The sequence below is a fragment of the Podarcis muralis genome, chromosome 2 (genome assembly GCF_964188315.1).
Source record: "Podarcis muralis chromosome 2, rPodMur119.hap1.1, whole genome shotgun sequence".
In the NCBI taxonomy this organism is placed as follows: domain Eukaryota; kingdom Metazoa; phylum Chordata; class Lepidosauria; order Squamata; family Lacertidae; genus Podarcis; species Podarcis muralis.
In genome coordinates this window covers 49,844,522-49,868,737 of record NC_135656.1, presented here as the reverse complement: position 1 = coordinate 49,868,737, position 24,216 = coordinate 49,844,522, and the positions used below count along the sequence as shown (strand labels likewise).

At 40.7% G+C, this 24,216-nt stretch overlaps 1 protein-coding gene across 3 annotated transcripts in view; it reads left to right on the top strand.

Annotated features, from left to right (window-relative positions):
• HTR4 (5-hydroxytryptamine receptor 4) overlaps positions 1 to 24,216 on the top strand; it is a 162,227-nt gene that overhangs the window by 48,184 nt on the left and 89,827 nt on the right. For all 3 annotated transcript variants that reach the window (XM_028717539.2, XM_028717542.2, XM_028717541.2), the window contains exon 2: positions 12,536 to 12,595. In XM_028717539.2, coding sequence (XP_028573372.1) covers positions 12,585 to 12,595 — 11 coding nt within the window. In that variant the 5' untranslated portion in view covers positions 12,536 to 12,584. The remainder of the gene's footprint in view (positions 1 to 12,535; positions 12,596 to 24,216) is intronic.

The window sequence follows — 24,216 nt, the reverse complement described above, 5'->3', positions numbered from 1 at the left end:
TGATGTATGGAAGTGAGAGCTGGACCATAAAGAAGGCCGAAGAATTGATGCTTTTGAATTATGGTGCTGGAGGAGACTCTTGAGAGTCCCATGGACTGCAAGAAGATCAAACGCATCCATTCTTAAGGAAATCAGCCCTGAGTGCTCACTAGAAGGACAGATGGTGAAGCTGAGGCTCCAATACTTTGGCCACCTCATGAGAAGAGAAGATTCCCTGGAAAAGACCCTGATGCTGGGAAAGATGGAGGGCACAAGGAGAAGGGGACGACAGAGGACGAGATGGTTGGATGGTGTTCTCGAAGCCACAAACATGAGTCTGACCAAACTGCGGGAGGCAGTGGAAGACAGGAGTGCCTGGTGTGCTCTGGTCCATGGGGTCACGAAGAATCGGACATGACTAAACGACTAAACAACAATCAATGCAGTTCATACCTGTTAAGATATTGACCCATTTTCACTCTTGCAAACAATAGTGTTGAAATAATATTTTGTTTTTAAAATCTGGTGAATTTTGGTGAATTTGTAGATTCAATGTCATCTCAAGAGAGATTGGCCTGGTTTTCTGGAGCTATCAATGAATTTTTGGCTATTTTTATTAAGGCAAAACGAATTAGAAGAAGAATGTGTGCATCAAGAACACCAGTTTATGGGTCAAATAAATCCCTCAAGGAACAGTATGCTTTAATTGAGATTCCTGCATTGCAGGGAGCTGGACTAGATGAACTCTTGGGATCCCTTTTAACTCTACGATTTGATGCTTCTATGATAATACAGTTATGTGAGACTGATAGAAACACTGTTCATCTAAATCTTGAAAGATCCCTTAATTTATTGAGGCAGAAACATTTTAAGTTAGCCCATTTTTCAATCTTTTAAGTTAGAAAAGGTAAGGAAATGAATCCCTTTTTCAAAAGTAAAGGTAAAGGGACCCCTGACCGTTAGGTCCAGTAGCGGGTGACTCTGGGGTTGTGGTGTTCATCTCGCTTTACTGGCCAAGGGAGCCGGCATACAGCTTCTGGGTCATGTGGCCAGCATGACTAAGCCACGTCTGGCGAACCAGAGCAGCACACGGAAACGCCATTTACCTTCCCGCTGGAGCGGTACCTATTTATCTACTTGCAATTTAATGTGCTTTCAAACTGCTAGGTTGGCAGGAGCAGGGACCGAGCAACGGGAGCTCACCCTATCGCAGGGATTCGAACCGCCGACCTTCTGATCGGCAAGCCCTAGGCTCTGTGGTTTAACCCACAGCGCCACCTGCGTCCCTTTTCAAAAGTAGTAGTCAATGAAATCATCAGGTGGGAAATGCCCATTAGTTCATGCTCTTTCATAAAAATCCATATGCAGATTATACACCTGGCACATTTAGTAAATGAATTTGATTATCATTTGAATATTTCGTAGCATAGTATAATGTCTCTTATCCCCCTGACTAAACAAAATGTTTCCTGCTGACACATTTTCAGCAGACCATGATAATTTTATTAATTTCTGATGGAACTCTAATCATCACCAGTCTCTGGTACTGAATATTGTGCTTCAAATTATGGTAGTTAATAGGTTGGATCTGTTTGTCTTGTTTAATCATATTGAGGATAATTGCCAACTATTAGATTGCTCATTCCAAAACCTATTCTTTTGCTATTATGCCTCTCCAGCACTGGGAATTGACAACTGTATTTAAAGTCAAAGAAAGATGGTTTTAAAAGTATCACATCTTTTTGCCTATTTTGGCAATCTTGCCATATCTGAAGGTAGACCAGATGAAAGCAGTGGACACTGTTTCAATCTATTGATTTCATTGGAGCTGTTCAGAGTATGGCTAATATTGGATATCACCAAATACCTTTCACAGTGTTGATGGTGGAAAAGTAGTCTATATTCCTCTCTTACTGGCATGTGAATTATATCTGCATAAATATAGAGAGGAATATATTTCAATTTTATTTATTTTTTAAAGTAAGTTTTCCCTGTCAGATAAGAATCACTTGGAAGCACTAATTACAACTGAGGAAGTGGTATTTGTAATTTGAAAGTATAGCAATCTTTCTCTGAAACTGTTGGCTTAACACCAGAGTAATCTATAAAACATTTATTGACAACTTAGTAAAGCATTAACCAACATTAGTAATGAATCGTCATGATTAGGGAAAGTGGATTTATTACAGACCCATATCTTAAATCAGAACTAAAATATTGACTCAGTAACTGTAGCCAGATTGAATGATTCATTTATATCAACATAAATGAATTCAAATCAAGTGGGATTTATTCCGAAAAGAAAGTATTTCCCCACTGCCACATGCTTATCTATGCAGAACTGTAAAAAGGAAAAGTCAACAAATCCTCTTTACCCTTTTCAACATCAATAATCATATGACAGTCAGTATTTGTGATGCTTCTACAACAGTAATCTTTAATCTTTGCAGTCCAGGAACCACTCTCCCCCCACCCACCTGCTATACAATGCCCCCCCTTTGTTCCACTTTCTCTCTTCCCCTTCCTCCATCACCTTGAGCAATAAGAAAAATCTTGCTGGAGCCAGTGGTGTAGCATCAGTTGCTGGTGCTCAGGGCGAGCGTGAACCCGACCTTGCCACCAACGCAGCTGGAGTGGTGACCCCACCAGGGCCATTCTGAGCCATCTGGGCACGCAGTGGGGACCCTGGCTGGCTGGCGCAGTCCTTGGTGGGTCGAGAGGAGCACTGGGCTGGGCAGTGCTGGGGGCTCCTGGTTCACGCCCCCTCAAAAATTGTGTACCTGGGGCCACAGCCACCCTGGCACCCCACACACTATGCCCTTGGCTGGAGTAAACCAAAAACCCATCTAGTTCAGCACTCAGCAATAGTGTGCCCTCTCTCTGTTGCCCCTCAACAATTTGTGTACAGTGGCACACAGCCTCTGAATATGAAATGGTGCTTGCAGTCAAGTATGCCCCACCGTAGGTTCGATTGTGACCAGTGCTTTTATATACATTTATAAAAAGTTGCTGGTACTCACCATGAAGTTGGTATAGTGTCACATGTTTAACTTTTTTGGGGGGGGAGGTGCCAGTGCTGCGTACCCTTGAGTACCCCCAGAAAAAACCCACTTTCTGATCTAGCTTTGGGTCCTTACCCACCAAGTGAAGACCAATGTTCTAGAATAGTAAAGAGGGAAAATGCCTTTGTGTAAACTACTGCTATATAAAACAAATGTAATGGATCTTATATCAATACTAATAGCCTCATTTCATGCTTTGAAAACTACTTACACCCTCCCACATTTCCAAACCTGAAGTCTTACATTTCGGACCTTCTGTTTTCCAGGATGCAATAGATTTTGGGAGCGTCTAAATTTAGGGAAGCTATTATTAGTTTTGCTGCATTTTTTCCTTTCTTTCCCCAACACACTGAAGCCTGTGCCCTTGACACTGAGAAAGCTTTCATGTTAAGTTGGAAATATTGATAGTTTTGGGAGATTCCCCTATGGTTACGAAACCATAACAAATGTATTTTTCTTGGAGAGGAGGTGGGTGACATTTGGAGCTGCTTCTGTAAATTTGTCTTTCAAGTTCCTTTTCTTTAGAACATATAGTCATACCAAAGATCAGGTATTGCATTTTCTTGTATGGCTACGGCGGCTTCTCCCAACAGCACACTTAACTTTCTAAAGTAGACTGGGACATGGCCAGTGCTGGATTTACGTATAAACTAAACAAGCTATAGCTTAGGGCCATACTCTCTTGGGGGCCCAAAAAATTTAAAGGGAAAAAACAACTGGATGTACATTTCCACAATATAAGATAAAAAATAAAATAAAATAAAACAAAAATACAGAACAGTGTTTTGTGTTGTGTAGGCTCTTGTGATGTAAGTAATGGGCCCCACCTGCTAGCCTGCTCCCTAAAATATCACTGGTTTACTCATTTCTATATATAGGGTGCCTACATTCTGCATGGACTGGTTGCATGGCCACATGTCCAAATGGCTTTAGATACCTATTAGGTCCATAAATTACCATATAGCATATATTCAACACAAAAAACAGCAACAATTTGTTGTTGACAAAGAACAGCTGGACATATAAAGGGCCCCATTACCTTCAGTAGCTTAGGGCCTCATCAAACCTAAATCCAGCCCTGGACATGGCCCCGAGTAACATTCTGAAGTTGACGCCTTCCACTCATAGAGGGTGTTGGAGCAGATGGAAATGTAAAATTGAAAATGCTTTAATTGAATTTGGAACAAACAGGTGCAATTAGCCATCATCTTCTGTGCATTGCTTCCTCTCTGAAGTATACATTCACTGGCAACAGTGCTAAATGTTAATGTTTGCATTAGGCTCATGTGTTCTTAATGCCAAGGTTTATCATAAGAAAGCCAGCACAAACACATTTTTATGGATTGAATAGTTTGATCCCCACACACAACCTGTTCAGTAAAAAATAAAATAAAATCATGCAACTTTTAGGTGTGTGTATTCAGCTTAAATTCTCTGAAGTTCCATCTTAAATTAGCAGGTGCTTTATTCTCTGTCCTTTAGGGTAATATGTATGTGGTATGCTGATTGCCATGCTAGTCTTAGTTGAGATCTGTGTTTCTCAAGATGGAAGCCCTAACTATTGGATGAAATGAAACATTATTGGCTAGTATGATGTATAGCTGTAAGGCGCTAATACTTATTACAGTACTTGACCTTTTATATACTGTATTTTTTGCTCTATAAGACGCACCAGACCATAAGATGCACCTAGTTTTTGTAGGAGGAAAACAAGAAAAGAAATATTCTGAATCTCAGAAGCCAGAACAGCAAGAGGGATCGCTGCGCAGTGAAAGCAGCAATCCCTCTTGCTGTTCTGGCTTCTGGGATAGCTGCGCAGCCTGCATTCACTCCCTAAGACGCACACACATTTCCCCTTACTTTTTAGGAAGGAAAAAGTGAGTCTTATAGAGCAAAAAATACGATAGTTCTTAGTAGCTAGGTACTGAAGGAGGGTTAGGATTAAACTAATAATATTTATGGCTGATATGGATTTTGAGTAACCATGGTGTTCCTACTCCTTTCATTAGCGTATGCACCTGAGATTTTTGCACCTGGCTTTGGTAGTTTCCACCAGTATGTATTTTGGAAAAAGGTCTCAACTATCCCTCTTGGCACTGTACACCTGCCATTGCTTCATTAGCTGCAAAGAGGAAACAGCTCAAAGAAGATCTTATAGTTATACAGTGGTACCTCAGGTTATGGGACGCAGGTGGCGCTGTGGGTTAAAGCCTCAGCACCTAGGACTTGCCGATCAAAAGGTCGGCGGTTCGAATCCCTGCGGCGGGGTGCTCTCCTGTCGTTCGGTCCCAGCGCCTGCCAACCTAGCAGTTCCAAAGCACCTTCGGGTGCAAGTAGATAAATAGGGACCGCTTACTAGCGGGAAGGTAAACAGTGTTCCGTGTGCTGCGCTGGCTCGCCAGATGCAGCGATGTCACGCTGGCCACGTGACCCGGAAGTGTCTGCGGACAGCACTGGCTCCCGGCCTATAGAGTGAGATGAGCGCACAACCCTAGAGTCTGGCAAGACTGGCCCGTACGGGCAGGGGTACCTTTACCTTTTACCTCAGGTTACAGACGCTTCAGGTTACAGACTCCACTAACTCAAAAATAGTACCTCAGGTTAAGAACTTTGCTTCAGGATGAGAACAGAAATCGCGCGGCGGCAGCGGGAGGCCGCATTAGCTAAAGTGGTACCTCAAGTAAAGAACAGTTTCAGGTTAAGAACGGACCTTCAGAACGAATTAAGTTCTTAACCCGAGGTACCACTGTATTGGCAATCAGATCATTTAGTTGCCTGTTGCTCTTGTTATGTACTGAAGTTCTCACCCTGGGCCAGCAGGGGGATACTGTAGATAGTTATGCAAATGAAGGATTGAAAGTGACATTCAGTGATTGGATAGTTTTAGAAAATGGCAACAGTTACATTGTTCTGGAGCTCTATATAAGCAGGCTGACTGAGCTCCTCAGTTAGTTCTGTTCCAGCTTACAAATAAAGAGCTCCTTTGGAAGAATCTCTGTGTCGTCTGATATGTTCGCCCACAACTTAACAGCTCTTCCAACCAATTAATTGTATTTGCATAACAGCCTCAGCAGCCATTGGAATCTGTGCAGGAGGTTGGACTAGATGACCCTTGTGGTCCCTTCCAACTCTATGATTCTATGACTTTGCATTTGAATGGAAATCTCTCTTGATGGATGTTCACCTTGTGACACAAGGGGGCAGTAGCTATATTTTACTACACTTAACAGCATCATATTTTACTTCAATGGGACATGAACATGCCTAGCTCTTTGCTGAATTTACTGTTTTATGTCTTTATCTTGTATTTTTATGCTGTGAACCACCCTGAGATACATGAATGAAAGGTGGTATATAGATTTAATAAAAATAATTATAAATAAAATAGTGCAGCTACTCAAGTTCTCAAGTAATGAAATAGGGACATTGTTGTAGAATATGCCTAATTCCAATGTTGGCAACACTAGCAACACTTTACTGGTGCTTCTTGTTAGAATGTCAATGTTTGTTTTCATGCATACTGGAACACTTACTTAAAAAACAAATCTCTTACCTAATCTCCAACTACTATGCTGGGGTGCAATCTCAAAATACCCAATAATGATTGTATTCGTATACATAAATAGATGGAAGAACTTCTGTAACTATTAGTTACAGTTTTCTGGAAAATATACTGGTACTTTAAAATATGACAGCAAGAGTCATGATTCTTTCTATAGCTGTTTATTGAATAATTCTTGACAACACAGTGAATTCTAAAATTCAGGAGAAATACCTATTATGTTTACTTATTAGGCATGAAAATGAATTCAAATTGCCAGGGGGTGCCAAGTAGATATGCATGTGTATTATGCAAATAATAAGAGAAACAGGTTCTAATGAATTCATTGTGCACTTGGAAATGATAGCCCATTTCTTGAGTCTACATAGGCAGAATTATTATGAAGCAAGTAGTATTATCTCGAGTACATCATAAAACAGCAGACATAATTGTTACCATAAATAAGCAGTGTAATGTTTTTATTCCTATAGCAATACCACTGTCGCTTACATAGTTCTTCCAGACTTTACTAGGGTATTCATGCCAGTTTAAACTGTTGGCACAGCCAGAGTTTTCAGAGCCCTGCCATGAGAAAACCCACTATCCAGAATTTGGGGAAGGAGACAAACAACTGTTTAGTTCCTTCACTAGCAGCTGGTGTGAAAGGGAGCCATTGTGTAAAACTAAATTTGGGACCCAAAAAGTTGGAGTGTCTCCCACATTACCATCCTGTGTGTATCCTAAGATCACCAGAGGATGTTGTCCTCTACTGGAAGAGCTATTGTGTTGTGATGAGAGATGTTGCTTCCAAGTGGAACTGGTGCTCCTCATGCATCCAAGTTTTTTGCATTGTCCATACAACATTATTAGCATCACAATGCAAGCTAATATTCCCCCCATCACCATTTAATATGGGTTCACCATTTCCAGGAGAAATCCAACATGTAACATGTACCTGCTTCCGGTGACGTGCTTGAAGTATCTGAATGACCAGTTTTCAGTACTGAACACCTTACTGGACGTATAAAGAGTCTTCTCTACAGTGATGCCCCATCTATGGACTGCCCTCCCCTCAGAAATATGCATGGCAGCAACACTTCTGGCATTCTGGTACCAATGACCATTTATTCACCCAAACATGTTTAAGGGTGTAGAGTTGAATAGTGATGTCCTGTTTCACAATTACAGAGGTGGCTTTAGATGCTCCTGTTGTTTTTACTGAGTTTATATTTTACTGTGATGCTATGGTGGTGTTTAAGGTAGTTTCACCTAAGCCTGGGATCTTTGGGATGAAGGATTGGTTGTAAGCAAATATTTAAGTTCTCATTGAAGGAAGGAAATAAACTGGCACAAAACCATATCACTTTAAAAGCCAAGAGCTGATATTTTCCCTTCTGGGCTTTCTTCCTAAAACCTGTGTGTTAAATGCAAATTAGGTGTTTTACTCCTGGCTAGCTATCTCTGTTTCTCGCAGATTATTAGGGAAATGAATCACAAACTTGGAGGAAGAAGATCCAAGAATTAAGGTGATACGAAAGTCTTTTTAAACTGCAAATGATGTTTGTGGGGGGACAGGAGGTTGGGTAAGGGAAATAGTTGGCTCAGTCTTCTGCAGACTCCCTTAATATACTGATAAACTGCAACAGTAGAAATACTTTGGAAGGGAACTTGTCTATCACGACAATGCAGAGAATTCTGAAAACTTATCTTTTATGCTAGGGGTTGGGGGTTGGGTGGGAATAATGGCCAGGATTCCATGAATGAGTCGCAGTAGTGGAAGCTCTGTACAAGGACTTCTGCTTCCAAAGGGAAATACAGACACATTGAACCCCTGGAATCTCTCTCACCTTTCAGAGCTTGAGGTGGTGTGTAATATCACACACACACACACACACACACACACACACACACTGCTTTTTCTGGGGGGACGCAGGGATACGCATACCCCTAAACATTTTGTGAACCTAAGTTTGGCCTCATTGAGGGGCAGTATTTCAATATGAGTAGAAACATGAGAGTACCCCTAAACATTTTTTTAAGAAAAAAAGCGCTCTCTCTCTCTCTCTCTCTCTCTCTCTCTCTCTCTCTCTCTCTCTCTGTGTGTGTGTGTGTGTGCGTGTGCGCGTGTGTATTGTAAGTAATTGATTTGCTTTGTAGTCTGAGGCTTGCATCACCTGCTTTTATCACCTCCAACCATCTGCTTGCATGTACTTGTAGTTTTTATTTTATGCTTGTGACACATTTTAAAGTCCAGATTGTGTTAGTCCTACTATTTCTGTCAGGTCACACTTACTTCTAGCCAGTGCTTTTTTTCCTAAAAAAAATGTTTAGGGGTCCTCTCATTTTGACTCAAGACAACCACCATTTTATAGTTCAAATCGGGAAAAATAAACACAGTAAATGGACAAAAGTACAAAGATTCACAAAATGTTAAGGGGTATGCATACCCCTGCGTACCCCCAGAAAAAAAGCACTGCTTCTAGCTCCACCCACTTATGCCTAGGAGTGACCCTGTTTCATCAAGGAAAGCTGCAAAAGTATCTCAAAGCCGAAATTACTTAGGAAAGTAGCTCAGTGTTTAAGTATGCTTTGCATGCCGAAGGTGTGAAGAACTACTCACTGGAGGAGGAAGAGGAGTTGGGGGGAGCACACCGCCCCTGGCAGCGCAATCCTGGTAGAGTGCCATCATGGCCGCCCCCCGCCCGTGCTGGGTGCCAGGCCCCCAGGACGCGTGTCATACCTGCCCCCGCCTGTTCTCCGCCCCCCAGTGCCGGAGTATGAAGCTCCACCACTGGAGCCACTGTGAGTCAGCCTAGCCCTAGACAACACTGAGCTAGAGGTCCAGTGCTGTGACTTGGTAAAGGTCATTTTCCTAAGTGGTGGGAGTGTCTCATTCAGACAGATGGTTTTGTATCAAGCTGATTCATCAGCTGTCAGCTGCAAGAAACCATGCACTGCCCACCTGAAGTGCATGCACAAAAAGGAGCATTATTCACAAATTTGGGGAAAAGTCTGGTGGGGCGTGCGCAGGCTCATGATATGAATGTGTTCAAATACCTAAGATTAATTCCCAAAGCAAATCTGAGCGCGGTAGAACAGGAAACCAACGCAGAGTCATTCTTCCTCCTAACAAGACACCACAGGCCCTCTTCATTATTTTTTTTCTATTTAATTTTATCTTGTGCAAATGAGATTGCCGAGACCAATGTGCTCAGACAACACCATTAAGCAGTAATGGGATTTGTGTAACTAAGTATTGTTGTTTTCTGGCACCACAAACATGAATAAAAGTTAATGGGCTGAATTCCACCTAAGAGACAAATTGAAAATCTTAGATTCTGAACTACTATTTTCCATTTCAGCCAGGAGGTAGTGATTGTTCTCAGAACCTAGTTTTGCTCTTACCAAGCGATGCGCATCATGTTATTTTCCTGCATAGTTGACTAAATGTCCTTGATAACACAGCAGTTACTCTCCTGAAGGTATTCATAGAGCAGCCTCCAGAAATACTTTACTGTTTGGTGTTTTTGGAACATGTATTAAGGTGCCTATGGTCTTAAGTATACTTCTGTGCCACAGTGCATGATCTCCGCAGCATACAAGACACGTGGAACCTCTCGTTCTGCCTTTACACAGGCACATACATAGCAACTGTCCTTTGTGAGAGTTGGGCTGCTTCAAGAGCTGGGCTTGAAGGAACAAGGAGTGAAGGGGTGTAGCCAACTACAGGGGGGCAGTGGAACAGCACAAACTAGAAGGGTAACTGTGATGGAGGCCTTTTGTATTAACACAGTAAAGCATTTGTTGTTGGCTTACAACAGTTCCTAGCTTTGCTCCGTAATACAGGGAATAATATATTTTTCTGCATAGCTCTGCAATGTGGCAATGCTCTGTTGGGTTTTGTCCACCCCTTATTCCCAGTTCCCCAGTTGGTTGAAAGAATGATATTCAAAACCTCCGCCACCACAAAGATACTGGAAAGAAATTGGGCAATTTGCCAAATATCAGTACAAGGATGAATGCAGTATTATAGCCCACATTTTTATGGTAACAACTAACGCTGGAGTTTTTCTCTTTGAGAGAAATCTGTGACAAAAAGGCCCACACTTTGGGAAAGATTTATCACAGATGGTTGGAACCAATCTTTTATAGAGAATGGCATGGCATTTTTAGTTAAAGACCACATGCCATTCACTGGACCTGGTCTCTCAAAAACGGACAAGAGGGAGCTATGCTGGGGTCAGTGTGCACTGAGAGACTATTGCACTCATTTAATTACTTCATTTTAAATCATTAGTACTCCTGCAATACTGCCGGATTGTTGCCCTGTTACTATGACTATCCAAAGAGCAAATATTTCTGTTTGTTTTTAATAAACTGTTGCTGAATTAAATAAATATGATTATTGGTGTGATCCAACATATGAGTAAATCTAATAAAAGCAGGTGTTTGTGGGGAAATGAGCATGGGAAACAGAAATCAATTAGCCTCATTTGCCTTTACACAGAGGGAAATCAGACTGATGCATAAACTAAAAGCTCATGATTTTATGCAGCTTCTGGGCATGATTAGTTGAAAAGGAAGTAGAATAATACTGCCGCTGATTAGGTCTTTCCATATCGCTTTCATATGAGACTCCTGCTGTTATTTCTATCTGTTTTGTAGACTCTGGGTCCTAACCTGTAAATTCACTATGCGAAATTTGTAATCCTGTATTTACCAGTTGCTGTGTTGGGTCAACGAAAATTGTCAGCTTTAAGTGGCAGAATGTTAAATTGTTTGAAAGTTAACAATGAACATTGAACTATATGGTGGCAAAAATGTTGACTAATTTTATCTTAAGGAATAGGTATTAACGAAGCAGTGTCTCATACTATGTACACTTATCCTCTCATCAGATTGTCTACCGTATTTTTTTGTGTATAACACACTCCCATGTATAAGACGATCCCCTTATGAGGGGGATTGCCCAGAGTTGTTGAGCTTTTTTGGGGGGGATTGGCTTGCACCAATCGCCCATCCCTCCTCTGCACTATCCATGAAGACAACCCCCAATTTTCAACATTTTTTAATGATAAAAAAACCTCGTCTTATACACGGAAAAATATGGTAGCTTTGCATGAGGAAAATGATAGATGTATCCCTTAGTTCTGATGTTAGAATTATGGCTGCTATTCCCAGCACTCTAGACTACATGCATGAGCTTCCTGCAGTACATTTCGCCAAAGAAGATGAAGCTCACTGCACACACATATTTATTTGCCATTTATTTTATAAAATGTCTGGATTGGTGCTCATCACATTGTGACCCCCAAAGCAGTTTTCAGCACGATAAAACCTGCACAACAATCAAAACAGAATGCAATCAAAATCCACAGGCAGCGTAACACAAATGATCCTCACTTCCAAATTCAACTTAGCCAGATCTTTCAAAAGTGTGGGAGAACAAATGAGAATGAAGCTCATCAAAGATGAAGCCATCTCTGTGTGTGGCTACATCTCACAGTTGGGGTGCAATTAGTGAGAAGGCCCTGTCCCTCATCCTGATACCGTGAGCAGGACTCGCTAGTGGCACACGAATAAGAGCCTTCTCTGCCACTCAAAGGGCCTGGGTTGGCTGATATGGTGAAAGGTACTCCTTTATATGGCTTGGAGAGAAGGAATAGCTTAAATTCTGAATTTTCAATTTGTATGAGTGGCTTTTAAATGAACCAGTACCTGAGAATACTGGGTGATTAAGCCTAAAGCAGCTGAGAGATGAGAATTGGGCCATCTGTGCTCTGTGTGATGGAAGGAATTGTATCATTTTCAAGCATTTGCTAAAAACTGCTCCCCACCCCCTTTTCAAGCAGATTGTCTCTACAAGAATTTTAGGCAAAAACACATTGAATGAATTATATGAAATGCCAAGTGCCTTAATAATCATTGTCCCTTTTAACTGTTTTCAATTCAGGACCACTTATGGATGCTGAACTCCCAGTTTTCCATGCCTGTTGCCTGTGATGGATGTGAGGTAGGAAATGTTTATGCAGTAACTTTTATGCTTTTTGAGCCCTAGGAGGCCAATAGTAATTTATGTTTGCGAAGTCTGTGTGGTTTCTCCCCAATACCTCTGTTTGTCTGTAATATGAACTAAGGGGACATTCATAGCAAAGCACAAAGAGGGAGCTGCTTTCCAGACATCCCCACAGTGTTATGAGAGAGGGCAAGATAAGAAGCCCTAAGTATGACCATTGCGGAGGAGCCAAGCAATTGAGTCCCTCCCTGCAAATGTGGAAGGTTGATGCCCTGCAAAAGGCCTTGTAAATAAGCCCACAGTGATTCCTTGCCTTGCTCTCTTGGCTTCCCAACAATGCAGGTTGCTGCTGCTTATGACAGCAGTAGCACTGGATTGGCTTCACCACCCCACCTTGCAGTCATCTCCCTGTTCCTCTCCCTCTCAGTAAGCAGCAGCAGCCATCTATGGAAATGGGAAGCCAGGAGAGCGACAGGGCTTCACCCATGCTATTCTACTGGTTGCGTCTGCTAAGGTAGTGGGTAGGTGGTGGGAACTGCATCTGAGTCTTTTAATATGGTCCCGATAGAAATGTGAGATGGCAGCATGCTCAAGTCACCTCATGTACAGTAATATGTTGTATAATATGATGTTCCATATGCTGATAGTAAACTCATTATTGTATTATGGATCAACAGTCCTCGTGCACGGAGAAAATGCATTGGTAAACTTGGGAAACAAGATATTTAGATTCCCCTCCTGGGGAAGGTCAATGAAGATTGAGCATGCTCAATAGGCACTGAATGCTGATTGGCTCTTGGTGGGGAGGGGAAGTAGAAAATGGTGGAGTAATGGAATGGAGTTCCTTAGACAAGACCCTGAATAGAGGTACTCCACACAGCAACATTATTGCGTGCGTAAGTGTACACCCCCCCACCCCTGTATTGGTAATGGGTTCTCTTGAATTATTTTTCAATTATAATGCTCTAAAACTGAATGAGTCTTAATTGCTTTAACTGCTTACTTAACAACCATAAGGACACACTCTTGAAATGCATTGGTTACACTGTGGCAGCAGAACAGGTGTTTGTGAAAAACAAATCAGGACTGATACTTAGGTTTTGTATTAATGGCATCTACGCAGGTTTGATGCTAAAATAAAATATACAGAAAAGTTGAGCTGAAAAGCAGAGAGAGCAGGCTAGTTTTGATTTATATACCATTATGAGCTTTTGTAAAAGCTATATAAAGATAGCTAGGAACTGGAGCAAAATATATTGATGCTAACTGGCTGAAAACATCCAGCCCTTCAGCTTTTAGCATTTCTCTTGAGAACTGCCCTCAATAGTTGCAAAAGCAACCCAGACCAGCAAAAATGCCTCATCTATTTGGCCTGGCTGAGGGTTCAGTTAGTGCCTCCAGAGGTTGGGGTCGGGTATGGGTGTCATAGAACCTTAAGCCTGTGGACAGCCCACGGTCCTTTTTAGCCCCAAACTCTCTAGATATACAAATTATAAAGATGAGACTGAAACTCCTTTAAATGAAATAAAATGGTTCAAGTAAGAACATGTGTTTCGTCATGAGCTCTGAATCACACTATTATTTATATGTAAAAACAAATATCTACTTGAAAAGTGAGAAGCAAGCCAGTCTTAGATCTAACTTTTAAAAAATGGATATCATAATGATATCACAAATGATTTTGGATACCGAATATGTAAAACATGGGTTACTAATCAGAGCTATGCCAGGACTACAATTAATTATAAACTGCAATGTTTCCAGTCTAGACACTGTACTGGAAGCACTACAAGTCTGGGTAATATTGGCAATTTTCTTTGTGTCTAGGAGAGAAGTTGAGGCCCTGTTAGTACAGATGGGTGTGTAAGCAGGGATGAGCAAATCTGTCCATTTGGATTTCTCTCGCTCATTTTTTCAGTCTTAAATTCAGTTATCCACAATTTTACAAGTTTGTGATTGATTGATTGATTTTTAAAAACACCCTCAAGAAAATTCATGAGCTTTTAGTGCAGATTTCCCCCTATATGCACATTCTTCTTTGCAATTTTGCCTAATGTATACATTTTCCCAAAACATTTTTCCTAACACAGTGCATTTTGGATGTTATTTTCAATAATATATGCATTTCAATGCACATTTTTCCTGGATATAATGCATTTTTGTACACATGATTTCCTGGAAAACTGCAGTGCCAAATTCAAAGAAAGGTGAATTCTGAAGAATGAATGTGTGTTCTGGTTTACATATTGTTTTAGAAAGTGTGGAAACTGTAAATCCAAACTGAACGGAATTTCTTTTCTGATACCTATGTGGAAGTCATCATATATTTTTTTAATCTAGAAAAATAAGTTTCAGCTTCACAAAGGCTTCATTTAATGACTCACACAAGGGAAACTTAAATATGCAAGTTTGCAATCTGGAGATAAGACAAGCAGAGATTTCATAGTTTAATCACAGGAAAGTTTTTTTCTCCAGCTGTGTCATACAACAGATTTTAATGAACTGGGTGAACCCAGTCCTGCTTCCTCTTATATTCCTCAGTTCTTTCCAGTAAATGTGGTAGTTCCAATGAACAAATGAATAGCATTGGTATTCTGTTTATTTAGACTGAAATGCATCAGATTAGATTTGCTTTAAGGAAACAACTGTTTGAAGATCTTCCTGATATGATGCTGTTTTTCTGCAATTACTCTGAGAGACAATTATTCATTAAGAAAAGACATGACTGCTGAATCTTTCTAAATAATGAGCACAAATTTTACCAACAGGTAAGTGCTCTCAAATCTTAAAAGAAATTCAGATCTTATAAAAAAGGGAGAAAATAATAACCTGTTACCTCTCTATAGTGCAGTTCTTAGTCCAAGGTGTTTGCTACACATAGGGCAAAAGCCAGCATTACTCTAACAGATAATAGAAGTTCCCATCTTTTCTCCCTCCCCATGAGTTCACAAAATCTGATCTGGAGGATATCCTGCCCTCAATAGCAGATTTTTTTTTTGGGGGGGGGGGGTGCGTGCTGCACGAAGAGGAGAGTAAGGGGAAGCCCCATTTGCACAAGTGGAAGACCATTGTAGAAACAGGATACTACAATTGGGCACTACCCATAGTGATTTGATGTCTGTATGAAGTAAAATATAGGCCACTACAATTCTACACTGTTTTGTTAGCTTCAACATCATCTTGGCAATAGGGTTTATTTCTTCTCTGTCCTTTGCAAATGTGTTCAAAAATCTGCTTTGGACATATAAGTAATTTGTAACTGAAAAAGTAATATGTCCAGCTGTACATAATTAATTTAGAGTTTGCTGTGCCAGGAATATTAGACAATCCTGTTAGATTACTGTGAGATCTCTGCGGGAGCAGTTTGTTTATTGGACTGGCACAGGTAGACAGCTCCCTTTTCATATCTTGTTCCTTTTCTATTCTACAGAACAGGAGGGAAAAGCAGTCTCCAGTTTTCTATGGGGTTTGACTATGGGGGTCGTGAAGAATATTTCTATTAACATGATTTCCCTCTTCTTATCTATCTTACTGGGTTTCTGGAAATTAAAAAATAATAATTGCAGTTAATATATGTAAATACTCTTTTGTGTCAGGCTAGATCTATTTAGTCTGCTAACAAGATTAATTTTTTGTTACATTTTTTTGGTAGCATTGCTGTATTAGTGATTACAAAAGTATGGTATACTTGGTTAATTGAAACAAGCCATGATCAAACTGTGGCTTATCCTGACTTATTTCAATAAACCATATTTTAAACCACCCAGAGTTCTCAGTTCAGATGAAACAACAAACTGTGATTGGTTTAAAACAGAATGCAGATACTCCAATGGCCTGTCTTGGGCTTGATGATAAATTATAATTTAGTATTACATGGACCAGCTTTGGGTTTATATTCTGGATGCTTACTATGTGCCTCTTACCTTATTATAAACATTCACCAGTTACTCAGTTGTCAAAATGATGGTAAGACAGAAATATAATGTTCCCAATGTTTGAGTGGTGTTAAACTTGCATAGATGTGGTCTGTATACATTTGCCTTTCTCTAACTTAAAACAAGATACTTGTAAAATCTATAGGGCAGATTAAAACATTTGTGAAAACAGCTTTTCCATATCTTAAACATCTTCACAAAACAGAACTTTAAACGAGAGAGTTAAACATAAAGGAGCCCAAAATAGCATTAATAGCTTACAAGTACAAATAATGGAGATTAATATGACATTAAGAGGGACAAAAGAAGAAAATTTATGAACCAACTTGATGATTTTTAGACAATTTAATATGCCTTTGTGTTTACCACATCTGTGTGCATTTGTGACATTTTAGAATCCAGTGTGGATCTGTCTGCATGTAAATTGGGCAGCTGGTTTACAGAATAAGCAATTAGACTGAAGCGCCCATATTGTGCACGTGCAGAAATGAGTGACAGCTCTGATGATAGAATCCAGTGCATTTAGGCAAAAGCATCCCAACATCAGACTGGGTTTTAACTAATCATTAGAAAATGAAATGTGCAGCATTGCCAGATATGGCGAGAAAGCATTTTTGTTCACATGCCCTGTTTCCATAGGCTTTCAGGTGTTTCACTTTGCTGACTCCCAGACATTCTTCTAGTAATCTTAACAGAGCTGTGGAAAAGCATTATGAACAGTGGAAAGTTTATATAGTCAGGTGACATCCAAACAAAGAGCTCCTGAAAAGATTAAGATGCTGGGTGTCCTATATTGCCAATGGAGAATGTTCCCCAACCATTTTGAGTGTTTTCCTAGTAACTCAGAGCTACCATTTTGCCTGAAGGTGATGTATCACAGGACTGGTCACAAAGGGCAAGTGTACAAGCTGTCCATTGATATGAGCAGTGCTTTTTTTCTGGGGGGATGCAGGGCTACGCATACCCCTAAACATTTTGTGAACCTAAGTTTGGCCTCATTGAGGGGCAGTATTTCAATATGAGTAGGAAAATGAGAATACCCCTAAACTTTTTTTTTAGAAAAAAAAGCACTGGATATGAGAGACCGTCCTCTAATGGGATAGTGAAGAACCTCCACTGTTCACTCCACTTGTTCAGGCAACTGTCTGTCATTTGTATCTGGGAAACACCCTCAAAGGACCATCCCACAAGATCTTCAGTTCTCAAGTCCATAATGGCCTGGACATACTAGATCCTCTCTTGATGCTCCTGAGTTGTATTCTTTCTCCCTGCTAGTCCCATTTCACTTGGATGCACCAGTCCAGGATTGTGATGCTACTTCAAATACCAGGTATATCTTCCTTCAGCACTGTACCTGCCACCTCTGTCTTTTTTGAGATGGCACCTGTTCATGAGATGGCACCTGTTCACTTTGGGAATCCATGACTTATTCTCTCCTCAAAATCCACAGGAGACAGAAAACATGATTGACGGACAGGCAAAATTAAGACCTTCGGTGAGAAAAGCACAAGGGAAATTTCTCTCTTTCTGCACATTTATCTCTGATGCAGTAGACCAAATATCCCCCCTTTTTATACATCTTTCAGTCACTGCAATATGTTTCAAGTTATGCTTTGACATCTTTTGGGGGTGGAGGGAGGTTTCTTGGAGCATTTTTTAAAAAAGTCTAGTCTTCAATGCCCTTCAGTGCACTTTTCACCACGTCATTCAGTAATGTCAGTAAGTAAAATGTCCCATTACAGATCCCACATATTCTTTGTCCCATAAGGAACAGCTCCTTAGGAACGCAGAAGTCATGAAATTATTGCTATTATCATTACAGACCGATAAGAGCAAGCAACTAGTGAAAACACCAGCAGAAAAAAGTGCTAAATTGAACTGCATGAATATGTCTTTAATGGGATCCTAGGAAAAACAGATAATTTACAAGGAATGAAGCAGGGGCTTTGATCAGAGACTCTTTCAGGGAGGTCAGAAAATAGTAATGAACTATAGACTGCTATGTGTCAAGTAATGTAGAGTTTAGTATAAATCATTAAATGGCAAGAGGTTTTGTAATTACATAAAACGTAAGTACCACCTACAGTGATAAATGAGAGTGCCATATTAGCACAAGAAATAGACCAGTGACACTGACATCACTAGAATTAATATTTCAGTTTTGGAGGGGGCTGTTGAATTAAATAGAAGACTGTGTCAATGGTGAAGGAAGATGTAAATCTTGCAGATCACTTGAGGCATCTGTGAATATTAAAGTAGTTTGAACATGTGCATCCCTAATTTAGCGGTACTGTTTGGTGTACAAGCTGGGTTCAATTTAGGGCTAATTGTGGCAAGAGCCCCCAGTCTAAATTGTTTTTCAGTTGTTTCATTTGTCTAGTACACATTCAGTTTACAGAGTAGTGCAGTACAGATATTGTAGATATGATTTTTATACACTTAGAATAGAGAGGCTTCATGTGAAGAGCACCTGCATAGGTTAAATAAGATGTATTAACCCTGAAAATCCACGTGGTACCACTTCTCTTGCTTCCTTCAAATATGTCCTCCAAACCTACTGTATCCATTAAGCCTTTGTAATAATTCCTTAATACCCACCATTACCTACTGCAAATGCAATATTTAGAACTGAAACAAGCTCACTCTTTTCTCTTTCTCCCCTTTGCTGAGTTGCAGATAACTTGTCTTATACTCTTGAAAGACCATGCCCACTGATAACACGATGTAAAAAACAATTAGCCCACTAGAGGTGTTTTGGGGCATTGTGTAGGAAGGGTGTGTTCGTTGGGTTCACTGATCTTTAGATCCCATCTAGATTTACAATTCTCATAGCTTTAGCAGTCCTTCATTTAGCCTCAAAATGGACTACTTGTTGCTTAGCAACTCAGCATAATAGCAGTGCACGCTACAAGGCTTTGTTCTTTTTTACATGTATTGATGTACTTTATAATAAAGAATGTGAGGTATCAAAGGGAGAGGAAATATTATGTCTGATGTGGAATTGGAGGGTCCCTACAGAACAAAAGAACATTTGCTACTTAAAGTAGTATATCAGAAAAAAAATGCCCTTTTGTCTATTGTGACACAAGTAAAAAAAAAAAAAAAAAAGCCCAGTAATACAGTTTTTTATTACAATAAATACTCTTTATAGCATTCCACTTCATCAGTGAGGTGCTCTAATGTTTACTACAACCAACTCCTGAGTACCTGGGTTGCTGGGTTCTTCTGTGGAACAAGGCTAAGACTTGCAGGCAAGATCTCAATGAGGTTTATTCATAAGTAGGTCCATTTTAGATTTTCAGCCGAAGATATTAATTCAAAACTGGGTAGATGTTATTAAATGGCTTTTTTTCCAGATAAGGTTTAGAAAAACCTATTGCTATATTCCAGTCAGAATAAAATGGAGTTTCCACTGGAACTATATAAAGGTAGTATCAAAATGCCAGGGACAAATACTAAGGGTGAACTTTAAAAATTAGATTATCTCAAAATTCCAATGATGTTTTAATAAAAAGCAACAGTTGTAATTATGCTTATTTGTACTGTATTTGATTTTACAAGCTATACATCTCAGTTTAATAACTTCTGAAAACCTGGGCCTGTGGTTGAGGGTTTTTTTGGTTGAGATTTGTTTCCATGCGTATGTTTTGGTAGATATACATTGTTGCATAGACCAGTGTTTGCCAAACCACTTGTGAGTTGCAACTGGTTAATTTAGGTTAAGCTTTTGCCCTGTGTTGCCTGCATGTTCCTATACCATGTGTTGCAGGAACTGGAGCAAAAGCCAACATGCCTTTCAGAATGTAAGTCTTTAAATAGGAGTGATTAAGAGGAGCGATTATATGCTTTTAAAAATAATGTGTGGGATGTGCTAATAACAATATCTTTGCTTGCTTGGTACAGGAGCTTCAACTTAGCATCCGCCTTATGCTCACCTGGCAATTTTCCCCAGTTTATTATCTGCACGGGGGGGAAATATTAATGTTTGATGTGGGCCTTGGAAACAGAATTTTATTTTACATTATTGTTAATTTGCAACTCAGACAGTTAAGTTGCAGCAAGCTTGGGTCTCCTAAGCTAGGCAGTATTTCCACTTGCAAAAACTGAAATATGTTCCTGTTGATTGGCGCTAACCAAGGTGACATTCAGATCTGAGCCTGGAAACAAATCTGGAGTGCCCCACAGTGCATTTTAGTATATTTATGTAGCAAGCATAATTCAAATGATTAACCCACTTCTAATTGAATTTTATCCTAATGATTAGATTGTTTATACACATCAGTATGATGGAAAAGGACATGTCCAATAATAAAGTTTCGGATCAATTTGAGGAGGGATCTGAGTGACTTGAAAACAGTAATAATAATTTTATTATTTATACCCTGCCCATCTGGTTGGTGGCTTCCAACACTCTCTGGTTCAGGCATGGCCAAACCTGACCCTCCAGCTGTTTTGGGACTACAATTCCCATCATCCCTGACCACTGGTCCTGTTAGCTACGGGTGATGGGAGTTGTAGTCCCAAAACATCTGGAGGGCCAAGCTTGGCCATGCCTACTCCAGTTTATGGTACACAGTGTTCTACTGTGTGTTGACATGCAAGGCCTTGCAGTATGCCAGGTTTCTGATTTTTTTATCAAGTGCTCCTGCAATGTTGGGAAAACTTTATAGTGCAGGGGACTGTACAAGGCCTTGTGGTCTGGTGCTCAAGAGAAGGGTGGGCAAAGTCTTCTCTTCATGGCTTGCTACAACTGTTGCTAGAGCACTGCCATTGGTAAGTGGGATGACAGAATGGCAAGAAAAGGAGGGAAGGCATTTAGGGTATTGGATGATGGGAGCTGAGATTTTTCTTCTCCTCAGATTAAAATCCAAGTTTGAGAAGAATTAAGGAGCACGCGGGTGGCGCTGTGGGTAAAAGCCTCAGCGCCTAGGGCTTGCCGATCGAAAGGTCAGCGGTTCGAATCCCCGCGGCAGGGTGCGCTCCCGCTGCTCGGTCCCAGCGCCTGCCAACCTAGCAGTTCGAAAGCACCCTCAGATGCAAGTAGATAAATAGGGACCGCTTACTAGCGGGAAGGTAAACGGCGTTCCGTGTGCGGCTCTGGCTCGCCAGAGCAGCGATGTCACGCTGGCCACGTGACCCGGAAGTGTCTCCGGACAGCGCTGGCCCCCGGCCTCTTGAGTGAGATGGGCGCACAACCCTAGAGTCTGTCAAGACTGGCCCGTACGGGCAGGGGTACCTTTACCTTTACCTAATACATGCCTCATAGCATTTTGGAGAGTGTGTGTCTGGGCCAGTGTGTATGGAATTGGCAATGTTTTTAGATATAACAGACATTTTTAACACGGGCAGGGAATCAGTAGTCCTCCAGTTGTTGCTGGGACTACAATGTGCACCATCCCTGACCATTGGGCATTGTGTGTTGGAAGTGACACTCTGGACTGGGCAAACCTCTGGGTCTATTGCAGGAGACAGTTATGTGCAAATCACTGAAATTTTCAGCCTAACTGTGCTGTTTTTGTCTTAAATGTCAATGTATGTTGTAGTGAAATATAATCACACCTTGGGCATGTGATTTCTATAAAGATTGAGAGCATTTTAGGATGGTGTTCTTAAGTGTGCATTGGGAAATTCAAATCACAAGGAACTGAGTTTCCAGATTACAGATCAGTCTTTGAAAGCCTGTTCTTAGAATTGTAGCACAGCAGGCTACACACTGCCAAATTCTAAAATATTGCAGCAAGGTATTCAAGAACAACTCTGAACTAATGAATCCACACCATGTCTCTTAACTGCAGAGCAAAACACAATCAGTGGTATTATTTCTTCATATCTTTATTCTCCTCACAAGCATCCCCCACATACAGTTTGGGTGGGGGGTGGGGGAAAGAAGTTAACATCTATTAATCATTATTTCCTAGTGTGATAACAATGGCTAATGGGCACACTACAGTTAAACAAGTTCTGGTGTGGAGGTGTCGTTATTAGTTCTTCCCTCCTTCATAACAAAAGTGAAAATTCTGCCAACCCACACATTCCAGATTGTATCAGATCACAGCAGAACTCCCCACTGTTGCTTTAGAAAGTGTATCAGCTATGCCCAAATCAGACAAATTCTTCACAGGGGATGTTGAACAAATAAGCAAGCAGTCTTATATGTTTGTTGATTTGGCTAGCAAGAGATCTGTTCTGTGTACTTTTCTCATTAACAGTTTTGGTGTGGGACAAACACAGATAGCTGTATCCAACTTTTAATGTTTCCTGGATGAATTCCCAGACTTGAGTTATGGGGAACAAAACTGGTTCTCACTTCCACTGTTGCTAATGGAAGACTTGGCAAGAGCATGGCAACATGCTGATTTCGGGAGTATCTTTGTGAGGCATACAACTGGGTACTTGTTCACTTGGAAGTTGGTTTAGAAACCAACTATTTTGTATTGTCCAACTGTATTGTTCATCAGAATATAGGACAGGTTGAACACAGTTCTGTCTGCCTCTCCATGGTGATATACTAACAAAGAGCCATGTGTCACTACCTGATATCCAGGATTATTGCAACAATTTTGAAAAGGCTACAATTGCTTCGTCCCCAAGGCTTACTTAATTTGCTTCTTATTTAGGAAACATGACATCTGTTCCTGTTCAGAAGTCACTGTAGAAGAGGTTTGGGAGTTGGTGTAGGGCATTTTCCTTCCAACCTGGTACCCTCTCGATGGGCTATAACTATAGCAGCTTCAGGCTTCCCCACCTTCGCTCCCTTAATAATGGGGTTGTGCACCCCACTCAAAGGGCCTATTCTTTGACCTTGCTGTGGATATATTTGGTCGCTGTATTCAGGGCTAGGGGGGAATTTGCCTTCAAACTAATTGGTCCTGTCTGTGGATTTTGCCTACCTTACAGAAATTGTCACAGCTGGTTGGTGGATAAGACATTGTATTGCATCCTTAGTCTAGGCATAAGGGGTAGGCCGAAGCACCTACTTCATACTACTAGGGTATCATGTTAAAGGGATCCAGTAGAGGTGCCTCTGTCCAAATACCTAATGGGGGTGGACAGTCCTCTGACCCCTCACCAGCAGTGTTCTGAGGGACCACCTCTATTTGATGTGTGTCTTGGGATGGTCCTTAACCTGGAATCAATCCTGTAGGAACAATCAACCAGCAGATTGAGTTGGTTGATTTAGGATACACACCCAATGCCTAAGCCAAGACCATAATATATCTGTAATAAATGAAGTTGTGGCCTACTCCAAATTGGCTTGTTTAAATTGGCCTTTATTACTTCCTTTTATTACTTCCTTCCATGTTTCCCTCCATGTTTCCCTGACATTTGCAGGCTTACTGCACCTCTGCTAAGTACCTGGGAAAAGCACATAGTAAGAGAAAGATTGTTGCATTTGACTCATGAAGCAGAGTGTTGGGGTGATGATTTTGACTGGCCTCTGTTGGGATCATAATATTTACAGTTGGCCTCCTCTTCAATACAGCTCATTTTAGCCCATTATTCTTTGAAGGATCATCATCCTAAAGCCTCTTGTTTCTCTACTAATCTCTCTGAAATAGATTGTTACCCAAATATGGCTTTCACTTTAGTTAACATAGACTGCATACACATCATACATTTAAAGCGTGTGCGCTCTCTCTCTCTCTCTCTCTCTCTCACACACACACACACCCACACACACCC